Source organism: Podarcis bocagei (assembly GCF_964188305.1).
Source record: "Podarcis bocagei genome assembly, chromosome: 15".
Taxonomy (NCBI): Eukaryota; Metazoa; Chordata; class Lepidosauria; order Squamata; family Lacertidae; genus Podarcis; species Podarcis bocagei.
In genome coordinates this window covers 32,625,449-32,640,783 of record NC_138141.1, presented here as the reverse complement: position 1 = coordinate 32,640,783, position 15,335 = coordinate 32,625,449, and the positions used below count along the sequence as shown (strand labels likewise).

General features: G+C 48.7%; 1 protein-coding gene across 2 annotated transcripts in view; it reads right to left on the bottom strand.

The window, feature by feature from the left end:
- Positions 1-2,731: 2,731 nt before the first annotated feature.
- The window catches only part of MMP28 (matrix metallopeptidase 28), a 29,652-nt gene continuing 17,048 nt past the window's right edge, over positions 2,732-15,335 (bottom strand). Inside the window, exons 4-8 of one of the 2 annotated variants that reach the window (XM_081173050.1) lie at positions 14,891-15,112; positions 13,184-13,429; positions 11,224-11,373; positions 9,301-9,468; positions 2,732-5,804 (exon numbers count right to left, since the gene is read on the bottom strand). In XM_081173050.1, the coding sequence (XP_081029176.1) occupies positions 5,407-5,804; positions 9,301-9,468; positions 11,224-11,373; positions 13,184-13,429; positions 14,891-15,112 (1,184 nt within the window). In that variant the 3' untranslated portion in view covers positions 2,732-5,406. The remainder of the gene's footprint in view (positions 5,805-9,300; positions 9,469-11,223; positions 11,374-13,183; positions 13,430-14,890; positions 15,113-15,335) is intronic. The other variant, XM_081173051.1, reaches the window with a different exon arrangement.

Below are 15,335 nucleotides of genomic sequence, written 5' to 3'. Positions count from 1 at the left end.
GTATGTGTGTGGTCTACCTCATATGGTGGTTGTTTTAACACAGCTGTGTTTTTAAAAGGTGGGGGAGAGATCTTGGATGCTTTGGATTAAATCCTTCAACACTGCTTCTTAGTGGCTTGTTTTGGCTTCTAGGGGATTGCTGTTAAATGAATGAGAGAGTAAAGGCAAAGCTTTGGAGGATACACAGGATGCTGGAAAGATCCGGAAGATGATAATGAAGACAAGTTATACGCACTCTAATTGAGATTCCTGCATTGCAGGGGGTTGGACTAGATGACCGTTGGGATCCCTTCCAACTCTACAATTCTGACACCAATCATAGGAGCCCCACTGTCCTATGAGATGCGCCATGAACTGGGTGGTCCACCAACTCCCCACTTGAATCTAGAGATTTCCCAAACACGACCCTCTCTTCCTTTTCTCGATAGCAGAGCTGAGGAATCTTTTTCAAGCTGTGGGGCTGCATTACTTCCTGGGGAAATTCCTGGGAGCTGAATGCCAGTGGTGGGTGTGGTGATGTGGTCCAACATACACACTGCTCTCCATCTCCCATCTAGCCATGCGATCACAGATGGAGGCAAATTCTGGCTCAGCGAGGGTGCAAAGCAGGGTGTGGATGAGGGTTGCAGCCTGGGAAGCACCCTGAGGGCTAGCTAGAAGTCCCTGGAAGGCCACATTCAGCCTCCAGGCCTGATGTTCCTCAGCCCTGCTCTATAGGTGTAAGCCGTAGTGGCCAGCACAGCAGTCCTGCGGCTGCATAAATCAAATGTTGTGGCCAGGGAGAAACCGGTTTCTGAGCCCCTTGCAAAACTGCTTGGAATGCGCTTGGCTGGCAGAGAAATTTCCGGCCCGAGGAAGCAGGTTGCTGCAGAGTGACCAGCTTGTCAATAGGGGGTCAAGGAGGGTCAACAAACTGGCATGTTGCAACACGATGGAGGACAAAGGATGGCAAACAGCCCTTTCCATTTCTTTGGCAGAAGCAGAACTGGCAACGGCAAGGAGAGCTCCTTGCAAGTCAGGCCTCAGCTGAGAAACAGAAAGCACAGCAGGAACACTGTGTGGTTGGTTGTGGTGGTGGTTAGGGAACCCCTGGAGCCCACCACTTCAGGAGCATGAAATATTATCATCCTAAGATGAGGGGTGGGACGTGGGTGGCGCTGTGGGTTAAACCACAGAGCCTAGGACTTGCCGATCAGAAGGTTGGCGGTTCGAATTCCCGCAGTGGGGGGAGCTCCCGTTTCTCGGTCCCTGCTCATGCCAACCTAGCAGTTCGAAAGCACGTCAAAGTGCAAGTAGATAAATAGGTACCACTCCGGCGGGAAGGTAAACGGCATTTCTGTGCGCTGCTCTGGCTTGCCAGAAGTGGCTTAGTCATGCTGGCCACATGACCCGGAAGCTGTCTGCGGACAAACGGCGGCTCCCTCGGCCTATAGAGCGAGATGAGTGTGCAACCCCAGAGTTGGTCACGACTGGACCTAATGGTCAGGGGTCCCTTTACCTTTTTTAAGATGAGGGGAGAAGGTGCTTGCTGCAGCCACCACTATTAATGCAGCAATGGCAAGGTCTCAGACCAGGTGTGGGGAACCGTGGGCTCTCTAGATGCTGCTGAACTGCATCTCCCATCAGCCCCTGCAAGCAAGGATAGTGGGAGCTGCTGTTTGGGAACATCTAGAAGATCACAGATGCTCCTCACACCTGCATGAGGTTCATGGGTAAATAAAACACAAAAATGGGGAGAGGAAGGATTGGGCATGCTAGTCCTCTCCACTATCACCAGAGGTGCGGCAATCTGGGTTGGCAGGGGCTGAAGACCCTTTGGTCTTTCTCCAGCATCACAGAGGCACCCAATCAGCAAGGAAGGGAACCTTCTTGGCCACTGAGAAGAAGTTTTCCCATCCTTTGTGCTGATGGGAGCCCAATCAGGGTGGAAGGAGGCGCGTCAGTCACAGAGGATGGGTTCCTGGGGTCACTCTGGACAAGGTGTGAGGGGGAAACACTGAGGAGTTGTTCTGTTTGCTCCAAAGCTATGCATTTAGGAATCCTGAGAACACAAGGGGTGTTTCAGTTTCAAGAGAATGGGGTGCAAATTATGTCACGTACAGTTGAACTTCAAGGAAAAGTCACTCTGAAAGACAATATTGGAGCACCCCAAATCATTTGCCCGGGTCCATGCACAGAAAATAGTAGACCTAGCTAAAAGGCAATATGCGGAGATCTGCATTGATTGTTGCTATTTTTGCAGAATTATAGGATTATTGCATAATCTTAGAGGGTTGTATCATCTTAGAAGGGGGTGTGACTGTGACTATCATGGACTTAATTCACCACTACACCGTGCTTATCATTGCAGCCCTCTGGGAGTTGGAGGGCAAATTTCTGCCCTACATGGATATGGCAGACTCTCGGCGGCAGATGGCTGCCCCCCAACTCACAGGGAGCTGATGGTAGCTGGGAGTGGGGGCCGAGCTGCTGCTTGGGGGTGGCCCCATTCTCCCTGCTTGCATGCTCTACTTACTCATGAGTAGGGCTTGTGGCAGGGATGAGGGAAAACTGTGGCCCTACATAAGTTGCTGTATGTCACCTCTCACCATTGGTGCTGCTGGCTGGAGTCAGTGGGAGTTGAGACTCCAAAACATCTGGAAGGCCACAGATGTTTCTCGTTCCCTTTTTATAAGTGCCACAGGCCTCTCTGTGTACTTTTCAGCCACAGACCAAGACCACACTGTCCAACTTGGGTTTCAGGATGAAGGTATTATTTGTATATTTATTTCCTATCCTTCACCCTGATGTCCCCGGACAGGTTACAACAATCAAACACAGTATTAAAAACAATTTTAAAAACTTACAACCATAAAATGAGTCGTAAAAATAGACATCTCAAGTGTCAAAAGCCAGAGTAAAGAGCTATGTCTTCAGCATCCCTGGAAAGCTGTATAATGAAGGCATAAAGTGCACCACAGCTTAGGGGCCACCACAGAGAAGGCCCTCTTCCCCCCTCTCTTCCCCCCTAGAGCCTCTGAGGGTGCAGGAATCACCAAGAGGGCCCCCTCTGCCAATCTCAGCACACATGTTGAAAACTGAGGCACCTGCAGAAGTGTTGCTGTGATGGAGCTGCCAAAGGCAGCGAAGTGCTAGAAAGCCCATGAGGTACTGGGTAGAAAACAGTTTTGTGGCAGTGTGGTACTAGGCAATGAAGGTTGAGCGTTCATGCTGAAGCTTCAGATTCAATGCTGCGTTCAGCTGTGATGCTTCTGCTGGGCCCTTTCCCTCACCCATTTGTTGCAAGGCTGCAGCGGGACTGTGACTTCCTTTGCACATGGAAACACATTACAGCAATGCCAAACGGAATGATACCAAGGTTCTGCAATGGGTGGGAGGTCAAGGAGATGTGATCACTCACAAGAGAGGCACTGCCAACAGGCAAGGAGAGGTAACAGATGAACAGCTCCTGTTCCACACTGAAGATGTAGTAGCTGATGCACAGTAGCTCAAGATTCTGCGAGAGAAGCTTTACATTGATGGTCAGTCCTCACTAACTCCTCAAAGGCTCAGCTGTGGAGGAGAAATGACCTCTGGAGAGAACTGTGAGGTGGACGCCTCACCTCAAAAAGTGCTCTTGTGATTGGGTCCTGTTTGTGGGCTTCCCATTGGTCCATCTGGTTGGCCAATGTGATAACAGGATGCTGGACTGATGCAGGATTCTCTTCTTAAGTTCTGTCAGGAATTGGACTCGAGGATGAGATGGAGTAGGAGGCGTACAGTGGTACCTCAGGTTACGTACTTAATTCGTTCCGGAGGTCGGTTCTTAACCTGAAACTTTTCTTAACCTGAAGCACCACTTTGGCTAATGGGGCCTCCTGCTGCCGCTGTGCCGCCGGAGCACAATTTCTGTTCTCATCCTGAAGCAAAGTTCTTAACCCGAGGTGATATTTCTGGGTTAGCGGAGTCTGTAACCTGAAGCATATGTAACCTGAGGTACCACTGTAGTGGGGATCACCCCCCCCCCCCAATTCTCCTGACACTGCAGGAGAGGGGGAAGGCAGCACTGAATTACAGCACGGCTTTGAGGAGTTTGAGGGAGGTCACAGCTCAGAGATGGACGGAGTTGGGCAGTGTTGGAAGAAGTGGGGGGGGGGGACTGCAGAGGAGCAGCCAAATGACATGTTGTCACTGGAGAGTATTTCTTATCCCCCTTCTGCCAGAATGTGACGCTTGTTGAGAGCGCAAGAACAACGGAATCAGAGACATTTGACCACCGTATGGGAAGGTGCTGTTGCTAAGAAGGAGGGAGGAGGAGTCCAGTTTGGAGAAACGCCATTGTTAAGGCTCATTTGTCTCTCGCTATTGGATTGAATAAAACTCATTAAAAAGAACTCTATCTTGTTTTCTCTGCTCTTGCTGCAACTGGGGGAGGAATAGCTTTTCCAAAGCCTTGGCAGAGCCTTGACAGGTTCTTAAGAGAAGTTCCCCCTGTTTTTGTCCACTCCACAGTAACCAGCTTTGGGACAAAGATGGAAGACAGAAGAACAGGCGGCTTGGAGTTGAATGGGGTGTGGGCAGCTCTTAAAAGAAGCTTGGCCTCTGTACGGCAGAGCTTTCCAGACTTTTCATGCTGGTGACACACCTTTTAGACATGCATCATTTCGCGATGCAGTAATTCAGTATTACTAGCAAGCCAGAGGTTAAACTAACCCCTTTCCAGCCCCGGGAGGAGCGTGGGGAGTGTTCACACTACACACTGCAGCCGACACACTAACGTGTCAAGGCACACAGTTTGGAAAGCTCTGCCATAAGGTTTAGCCAGTTACCAGAGGCAACGGAAGTGCCCACCACCCCTCCCCTCCCCTATAATGCTTCTCGGTTGGCTAGAATGCCAACCCGTCCTCTTCCAATCAACGTGGCGCAAGAAGCTGTATTGCCCGCCCACTCCATGTCATGATTTGTCAGGCACCTGATATTCTGATATTGTGAGAGCCAGTGTGGTGTAGTGGTTAAGAGTGGTGGACTCATAATCTGGTGAACCAGGTTCGATTCCCTGCTCCTCCACATGCAGCTGCTGGGTGACCTTGGGCTAGTCACACTTCTCTGAAGTCTCTCAGCCTCACTCACCTCACAGAGTGTTTGTTGTGGGGGAGGAAGGGAAAGGAGATTGTTAGCCGCTTTGAGACTCCTTAGGGTAGTGATAAAGCGGGATATCAAATCCAAACTCCTCTTCTTCTTCTTCTTTTGCATCAAGAGGTATTCTCTTAGGCTTCACTTACTCCTTTAAAAAAGAAACAAAAGTCCACTTGCGACAAAATGAAAGGTCAACTTCCAACACCGTCAAGCATCTGACCCTCAAACGCTGAACCGAATTCTGGACTTCGGGAAGTTTGTTATGAAAACCGTTGAAATTTCTGCAGAAGCTCAGACCACCGCCTGGTTGAGGGCCGCATCCTGGCAACCCAGCCACCCTAGCTGGGAGGCCCATTTCCCACTTTCCACCACCCTCAGCGTATCTGGGTTGAATTTCCAGAACTGGTCGTTTCGGAAGAAGTAAACGAAGCCGTCGGGACGCGTGAGAGCGCCGTTCGCCATGGCAGGCACCCCTCCCCAGTCTTTCAGGCTCCTGGGGTAGTACGGCTCCACTTGGAGGGACTCTCCGCTCACCATGTAGTATTTGGGACCTTTGAAAAGAACCAGATGGTGGAGGGGCTGGAAATAGAGCGCTGTGTCTGGGTGTCGGGGGAGGTCCCCAGTGCTGCTGCACTTCTGGGGGAAGCCGGCGTCCGGGGAAGAGCCTTTGTAGCGCCAGCATCGGCCACCTGCAGGGGGAGACAGAGAGCAGGGTGAGGCAAGGCAGGACTTCCTGGCGGTAAGAAAAGTTCAACAGTGGAACGGAAGGTGGTGGCCTATCCTTCATGGGAGAGGTTCTCAAGCACAGCTTGGATGGCCATCTGTCAGGGATTCTTTAGCTGCGATTCCTGCAATTCCCTTGGGGTCCCTTCCACCTCTATAATTCTATGGTTCTTTTAAATTAGGCAGGACTGGGTTCTAGCTGTGGCCCTCCAGACGTGGTGCTGGACTCCAGGTCCCATCAGCCCCAACAGCCAGCATGGCCAATGGTAGCTGGAGTCCAAGAAGCTAGAATCATAGAATTGTGGAGTTGGAAGGAGGGGGTCTTCTAGGCCAACCCCCTGCAATGCAGGGATCTTTTGCCCAATGTGGGGCTCAAACCCACAACCCTGAGATTAAGAGCCTTATGCTTTACCACCTGAGCTATCCCTCCAGTGCTGCTGTGCTGAAGTATAAAGACATACTTTTGGAGACTAAGAAAATATCTAAACACACACACACACACACACACACACACACACACACACACACACACAGTGTGGAAGGTTGAATTTCTGTTCCCCAAGACTTCTGATCTTTAAGTTTAAAAGAGTCTAAAGAGTCTAGAGCAGTGGTTCCCAAACTTTTTTGGGGCCACCACCCCCTCAGTTCCATAAATTCACTCCCCAGGGTGCCCCACCCTACAGTATAAAAATCATTATTCCAAATAGTGGTTTGCATGACCCACCAAGGAAGACCATAACACAATAAATGTCAAAAGAGTAACCATTAATTGCACATTTATTCAAAATCCAATTGCCTCTTAGCCCCCTCTGGGGAATCCCACTGCTGCCCCGGGGCAGTGCCACATACTTTAGGAGCCACTGACCTAGAGATGAGGGAGAGAAAGAGAGAGAGAGAGAGAGAGAGAGAGAATGAACTTGAAGATGAACTAAAAATCATTCAAAGTTCTGCCCCTAAATGAACTTAATTCACGATCGGTTCATGTGGCTATTCTGGGAACTGAATTCAGGGAAGGTCAGAGATCTTTGGGCTATTCTGAAGAACTTTGTTCAGCTGAACTTGTTCGTTCCATGCGCTGTGTCAGGTGACGGGGAGAGCAGGTAACTGATCCAGTGTCAACATCAAACCTGGCAAGTATTGACACCGTTTACTACACCCCACCTTCTTTCTGATTTCAATAAAAGTATTTCCTAGTTAGCAGTGGCTGGCCAGGTATGTACAAGGTTATAGGTGCTGCTTTTATACTTAAAAAAATAGGACATCCCTTTCTGCAACAGAAAGGGACTTATTTCTAAGTGTGTGTACTCCATCAGGGCATCATGAAGCGAAGCCTGCTTTTATTCCTGTTGACATAAAATGTGAAACCGCACGTGCTCAGAGGACTTATTTATCTTTTTTGTGCCAAGGTTTACAAACTGAGGTTTTTTAAAAAAAGATTTTGGTCTAGCAGGAATGTAAAAGTATGGAATGCAGGCAGTGAGTGAGTGAGAGAGAAATGTTAATTGTAAGCTTCACAAATGGCATAATACACATGGCTATCTAAGCCGCACTCCCCATAAAAGTTCATTAAGTCCTGGAAACTAGAATTCCAGACTGCACCTCAGCTAACAGCCAGGAGATGGCGGCAGGGTTTACCCTATGATCTTAACAACGCAAATCTAAAACACATTTAATTTAATGGGAGGCCAATTCTTGGGCATTTAAAGAGAATTTGATTTTGAGTAGGCAGGTGTATGACTAGAGTCTTGGAGCAGGTGCCAAGACTCTGAACAAAACAGGGCTCCCAGCTAAAATTCATATAGCCCAGTGGGGTAAGATGACTGAGCTTCGAAACAGAAGTCCTTGGTTTGAATCTCAGCTGTGAGCTCTCTAGATCTGTGGTTCCCAACCTGTGGTCTGCGGACCCTGGGGGGGGGGTGTCTACATAACTCACCCAGCAGGTCTGTGGTACCATTCACATAACAAAAACTACCACAGAGATATCAAAATTGTCAAAAGTAGGGGGTCCATGGCTTGGCTTTTGAAAAAGTACACAGTACAGTGTTACCTTGGGTTACATACGCTTCAGGTTACATACTGTCAGGGGTTCAGGAGCAGAGGCAAGGGCAAGGGAGGAAACAGAGAGCGAGGGGGAGGAGGCAGAAGAAAAGATGAGTGATGACGACGACCCGAGATCTCCGAGTCTTTCCAGTGAATCGGAAGATTCACAGAAAGGAGCACCAGTGGCCAGGGCAAGGGGGGAGCCTAGGGGGACACCCCAGGAAGATAGAGCCAGAGGGGACTCAGAGGAGAGCAGTTGGAAATCGGGACCAGCGTCACCGCCAGGGAAGAGGAAGGGAGCCAGGGAAGAGGAAGGGAGCCAGGGATTAAGCGCTGGCAGCTCACAACAGGGGGGAGGGCATGAGTCAGGAGTGGCCACACCTCCATCGGGGAGCGAAGAAACGGTCAGACGGAAAGTGGAAGGTTGGGCGCGCGCGCCAAGTTCAAATGCACAGGAAAGTGACGCAGTAGGCAGCCCTGAAAGAGAGCCAGGTCCTAAAGCCCGGCGCAAGGAGACAGGAGGGTCCGGGGGGTCGGCGTCAGAAGAATCCAGGAAGGAAGAGACCCCGGGGGGCAGAGGGACCCAGAGGAGAACAGTCAGGCGGAAAAGGTGGAGCAGGGCTAGGATATTAAGTTGGTGCACAAAGGGCGGAGACTCAGACGGAGCTTCGCCGATCTAGCCACTAGACGTAGAGTTGCACGCAGCAGCTTGAGAATGGAAACTGTAACTCAATAAAGACTTTTACTTAATGATCGCTGGCTAGCGTGATCCTCTGTGAGCTAGGATCTGGAAGCAGCTCTGACACATACGCTTCAGGTTACAGACTCCGCTAACCCAGAAATAGTGCTTCAGGTTAAGAACTTTGCTTCAGGATGAGAACAGAAATCGTGCTCTGGCAGTGCGGTGGCAGCAGGAGGCCCCATTAGCTAAAGTGGTGCTTCAGGTTAAGAACAGTTTCAGGTTAAGTACGGACCTCCGGAATGAATTAAGTACTTAACCTGAGGTACCACTGCTCTAGATTCTCCTCTCAGCCTCAATCTTCCCAATAAAAAAAATGGGTGTGATAAATACTGGCCACCCACTACAGCAGGGGTGGCGGACTTTGGGCTCAGAGGCTAAATGTGTAACTCTAGGCCTTTCTATCTGGCCCTCAGGATTCTCCAGAGGCCACACCTTCACCAACCCCACTTTGCCCCTCCTCCCCCTTGAGTGCCTCTTGCTGTCTGGTAACTTCTCTGGTATTTCAATAATCATTAGCATATTCTCGAAAGGCAGGGCACTGCTTTTACGTCCAAATCACAGATGGGAAGATGGAGGCTTACAAAGAGAGGAGCTTTCCTAAGGTCATTGGGAAGTGCCAGGATGATGTTAAGATCTGTACTGTGGACTCCCCACCTCCCAGACAACTCCAGTCAAGCTACCTTTGAAGAAATAGAACTTCCCATCTTCCTCAGAGAAGGCCGCAGCATCAATGGTGGACGGGAGCCCCGGCCACATGGCTCGGAGCAAGTCTGGACCAGTAGCGTTACCTCCTTTGGATACAATCCAGTAATGGCCGCCTTTGAATATATAGAGATTGTCTTCCAGATCTGCTCAAAAATAAAGAGAAGGTGTGTGAGAGGGTCTTCTGTCTCTGAGTGAGAGATCAGAAACCCAGGTACTTAGGGTTCCTGCAGGAATATATCAACATAAGAAGAGCCAGCTGGATCAGGCCATTGACCCATCTAGTCCAGCATCTTCTTCTTACAGTCGCCAACCAGATGGTTGTGGAAGGCCGACAAGCAGGACCTGAGCCCAAGAGCCCTCTCCCCTCCTGTGGTTTCCAGCAAGTGGTATTCAGAAGCGCTGCTGCCTCTGGCTGTGGAGTCAAGGGCACAGGCATCTTGGCTAATAGCTGCCCATAGATTTATCCTCCATGACTTTGTTCAATCGTCTTTTTAAAACCATCACTGCCCCTCCGAGGGAGCGAGTTCCATAGTTTAATTATGAAGAAGGACTTCCTTTTATCTGTCCTGAATCTTCCAACATTCAGCTTCGTGGGGTGTCCACAACTTTTCGTACTTGGACAGAGAGAGGAAAACTTTTCTCTGTCCACCTTCTCACAATTGTATGAACTTGTATTGTTCTCTTGCTCACATTTTCTCTAAACTAAAAAATTCCAAATGCTGTAACTTTTCTTCACATGGGAGTCGTGACATTCCCTTGATCAGTTCGGTTGCCCTTTTCTGAACCTTTAAATATCCTTTTTGAGATGAGGTAACCAGAACTACACAACTCTGATAGGGGATTGAGGAATTTACTTGGGCTGACTGGGGGGGGGGGGCAGGGAGCTGTCTGGAATTCTGAAAATACCTCCACCCCACCCCCAGAATCTGCCCCGGTATATCATGTTGTGAGAGTAGAATTTACCCAAGTGCACTTTCAATTGCAGATTTTACCCAGAAGTAAACATAATCCTTCCTGGATATTGCCCCCTGCATGGTAGCAAACATGCCTGTTATCCATTATAGGTTGGGTTTGTTGTTTTCTAGGTAGAAAAAGATTATGAAACGTGTGGAAGAAACTCCGACACAAATGGATCCTGGGAAGAAGACTGAAGTGGTTATAGTGTTCTCTTTCTAAAAACAGAACAGGGCATAAATTATCCCCCAGAAATTCCCAGCAGAGTCCTCTGTTTAGGGAATGTTTTCATCCCAACCAATGGAAAATACTGCGTAAAAAAACGTACACACTCCCCATGCAGTTTTCCACAGAAAAACTGATGCAGGGAAACAAAAATGGAAGTGCACTTCTCCTGACACAACACACACACAACTCTGGTTAGGGATAATTTGTGTAGCCCGAGATCCATTGGAATTTGGCTTCCCTTAGGAAAATGCCCCAGAAAGCAGTCTGTGCACAGTCCTAACCATGTTTACCCAGAAATATGCCCTATTGAACATATGGGGCTTACTCCCTGGTAAGTGGGGTTAGGATCACGGTCTGCTGAAGAACCTGTTAAGGAGCTTTATTCATTTACACTTTTTAATCTAAGCATTTAAAGACCATCTTTCTTAGACAGCAGGGTGGGGTACAAAATAAGGCACTCAGAGTGGCTGGGGAAATCCAGCCAGATGGGCAGGCTATAAATAATAAATGATGATGATGATGACGACACACAAACTCCAGAAAGGTCATTCTACCATAGGTGAAAAGAAATGAAAAATCAAAGTATTTAATCCAATCAAAACAACTCTGAAAGGCTGTGCCTAATGCAATAGGACAGTCTGCACAGGGAATTTTACTGTCCAAGTTTGGCCCTTTGGCCACCACCCTGCACCCATTCTCCAGCTGATGCTTCTTACCCATGGTTATGGCATCAAAGAATGACCAGCAGTAATGAGAACTGTGGTCACCGCCCTGGTGCTTAGTGCCTTCAAGATCCTGGCTCCAGTCCTGGAAGTGAGCAAATAATTTTCCTGGGAGCTGGACCACAGACCCCCGGGGAGGCTTGCCTGCCAAAAAGAAATCACAAGGTCCCATCAAAACAGCCACTGGGCTTGAGTGTCTATTCTTAGAAAGTGCTCATGGACACTGCCTATGTCAAACTTCCATGTTCAGAAGAGGTGTACCACCAGGCTAGAAATAAAATTAAAAAATCTGGGTCCATGCAAATATGTGGTATTTAGCTGTACAACCAGTCCCGGACTTAAGGCTCAGGGTGGGTCAGGGTTGAAGCAAAGGGCGAAGGGCACAATTTGTGTATATATCAGGCAAAGTTGCATAAGAAGCACAGTCATCCTTCATAATCCACACTCTTCTGAATTCTGCAATGCAGTTTCTCAGCTAAGCTGCTGTGATTCCTGCATTGCAGGGGTTTGAGATAGATGACCCTTGGGGTCCCTTCGAATACATTGATTCTATGATTCTTAGTAATGTATACAAAAATGTATATATTGGTGAAAGCAACATAAAAATGCACTATACAGTCATACCGCAGGTTGAATGTGCTTCAGGTTGAGTGCTTTCGGGTTGCGCTCCATGGCAACCCAGAAGTAACGGAGCGCGTTACTTCCGGGTTTTGCTGCTTGCAAAACACATCACACGCATGCGCAGAAGCGGCAAAACACAACTTGCGCAGATGCGCCATCGTGTCTTGTGTTCTATTCAGGATGCGAATGGGGCTCCGGAACAGATCCCATTCGCATCCCGAGGTACCACTGTATTAGGCAAAATTGCATACAAGAATGTGCGTGTTAGCAGAAATTTTGCACTAAAATGCTGGTGCTTTTTCATGAGGACTTTAAAAGAAAACCTCAAAATGTTGTGGAAATGAACATAAGAATGGAAAAATTAGAAACTGAGGACACCCCCCCACCGTACATTTACAGCACTACAGTATCACATGGGTTTTCCCAAAGAATCATGAGAAGTTTGCTAAGGGTGCTGAGAGTTATTTGGCTGCCCCCTTTCCCCTCACACAGCTACAACTCCCAGAGTGGTTTAATTTTTCACAGAGTACAACCCGAGTCGGTCACAACTGGACCTAATGGTCAGGGGTCCCTTTACCTTTACCTCTTACTCTGGGAATTGTAGCTTTGGGAGGGGAATAATGGAGTCCCCTAACAACTCTCAACACCCTGAAGAAACTACAGCTCCCAGAATTCTTTAGGAGAAGCCATGACTGTCTGAAGTGGTTTCATGGTGCTTTAAATGTATGGGACAAAGGTGGCCTGAGAGAGACAAAAACTTCCAGATTCAAGCATCCCTAGTTCCCATCCCCATTCATATGATTCACACAGTTGAAAGGGACCTCAAAGCTCATCCTTTCCAACCACCTGAAATCTATTTGCCGCAATTTCCCTGCTAGGTGATCATCAAGCCTCTGCTTAAAACCCCCTAACAAAGGTGTGGAAAATGATATACGTATATCCATACAGTTTTGTGCTGAGAACCCACCACCGTCCAGGGCAATTGGTGCGACTGTCAAACAATCCCTAGTTTACAGCAGTTCAGCATCATCCCACTTGAGAAACCATGGATCTGTGTTCCTCCTCCTTAAGAAAACAGGCACAGGATGTGGTAGTGGTGAGAGCCAGTGGAGTGGAGTGGTTAGTGTGTGAGACAAGGACCTGGAAGAGACCAGGGTTCCGATCCCCCACTTGACCACGAAGTTCACTGGCTGTGACCTGGTCGACCTCTCAGGCTTGTTGTGGGGATTAAATGAGGCGAGAGAATTATGTACGCCACCTTGAGCTCCTTGGATGAAGAGGTGAGATTCAAAGACAATAAAATAACAATAAATCACAAGCGAGCCACATTTACCGTATAAGTTCTGGACGGACAGGATGTCATCCCAGTTCAGGACAAAATCCTTGCCCAGCTTCTTGTAGTAAGGGGACATGAGGGCACTGCGCACAGGGGAGTGCTCCAGGCCCAGAGTGTGGCCGATCTCATGCGCCACCACCACAAAGAGGTTGCGCCCCTTCCCGCTGTCCAGCGACCACCTCTCGTCGTTGTCGAAGTGAGCCTCGCCCCGGCGGGGGAAGAAGGCATGTGCCAGGGCGCCCCCTGGGGGTGAGAGAGGAGATGCCATTAGACTTCCCAAGCGCAGCAGTCTCATCCACACATTAAAAGATAGGAGTCCTCTTTTCTGGGACTCGTCTTTGTGGAGACCAAATGATTCCTTCTGTTTATCAAAAATACTCGTAAACCACTCTTCATTTTCCACAGAGACCATGCAAGGCATGGATTAAACTAATCATGCCAAAAATCATGTTTAAAAAGTGAAGCAGTCTCGAACCCCGGACCCTGTGGTAGTTCTCCTGGCCAATGAAATCGACTCGAATCCTCCTCTTCCTCACAAGAAGCTGCAGTCAGACTCAAAATTGCTAAACACAGGAAGTTTGCATTGGGTCCCTCTAGGCATGGGTGGCTTGGGAGGGTGTGGGGCATTGCCTTGCCTGAGCATTTAATGGGATCAAAGAATTTTAGGATCAGAAGGGACCCAAAGGGTCATCTAGTCCAACCCCCTGCAATGCAGGAATCACAGCTGAAGAATCCCCGATGTACGGCCATACAACCTCTGCTCAAAAACTTCCAGTGAAGGGGAGTCCACCACAGAGGGTTCTAACAGAGATTTCAAAACAAGACCATGCTGATGTTGTATGATCGCAGTCAATATGCTTTGTAAATAAAACTAGCACACTGCACTTCACATGCCTCTCTGTGGCGAAGCTACCTTATCAATCTGTGAGTCTTACATCCAAAACATCCCTTATAGGAGTCTATTTTATTATGATCCCTGTAAAAGTGAATTGAGCTTACTGTTTCTTTTATTCATGCACAGTTCATTTCTTTGTTGTCTTGTTTGTACGGTGTTGTTTTTGAACACTCAATCAGCACAACTGTAAAAGAAATGATCAGGGGTCCCTAACCTTTTTTTGGGGGGTCCAGAGGCATATTTGGAAATCTGGCTAACTGTCGTAGACACTGTAAAATACCCATTTCACCAAAGCCCCAAACCTTCCTGCTGAGGAACGGCAAAACACTTGGAAGTACAGTCGTGCCTTGGAAGTCAAACGGAATCCGTTCTGGAAGTCTGTTTGCCTTCCAAAACATTCGAAAACCAGAACGCGGCTTCTGATTGGCTGCAGGAAGCCACAGAAGCCCCATCAGATGTTCAGCTTCTAAAAATAGTTCGCAAACTGAAACAGTCATTTCTAGGTTTGTGATGTTCGGGAGCCAAAACGTTTGGAAACTAAGCTGTTCGACTTCCAAGGTCCAACTGTACCTGGAGATGCTATCAGGGATTGAACCTGGGACTATTCCACTATTGGGCCATTGCCCTTCCAGAAGGCATGGGTGGGAGACATGCAGCTCTCTTGGAGTTGTGGGACTCCCAATTCCTACCAGCATCAGCCAGCCTGGCCAGCAACAAAGGGTTATGGGGGTTAGGAACCCAGCAACGTCTGGCAAGCCAGGGCTTTGCCATCCCTTTTCCAAGGGCTTACAAAGGGAGGACAGGAGTACCTGGTCCATCAAAGGCGTTGTCCACACCATCGTTGTGGTCCCCGTGGAAGAAGGTCAGGCGGATGTCGGCAGGATCCCCCGCAGCCTCCCAGAAAACCAAAGAGGAGACATTGCTCCAGAGCTCAAAGGCTGCTTTCACTGCCTGGCGCACCTGATGCTCAGGTAAGTACCGGGGCCAGTTCACCACTCGGTAAGTCAGGTGTCGCTTGTACCATTTGCCACCTATGAAAAGGAAGAGACAGAGACATAGATCGGAGGAGTCGGAAGGTACTCAAAGGGTCATCCATCTCATCCATCCTCCTGCAACGCAGGAATCACAGCTCAAGAATACAGTGGTACCTCGGGGTACATACGCTTCAGGTTACAGACACTTCAGGTTACAGACTCCGCTAACCCAGAAATAGCACCTCAGGTTAAGAACTTTGCTTCAGGATGAGAACAGAAA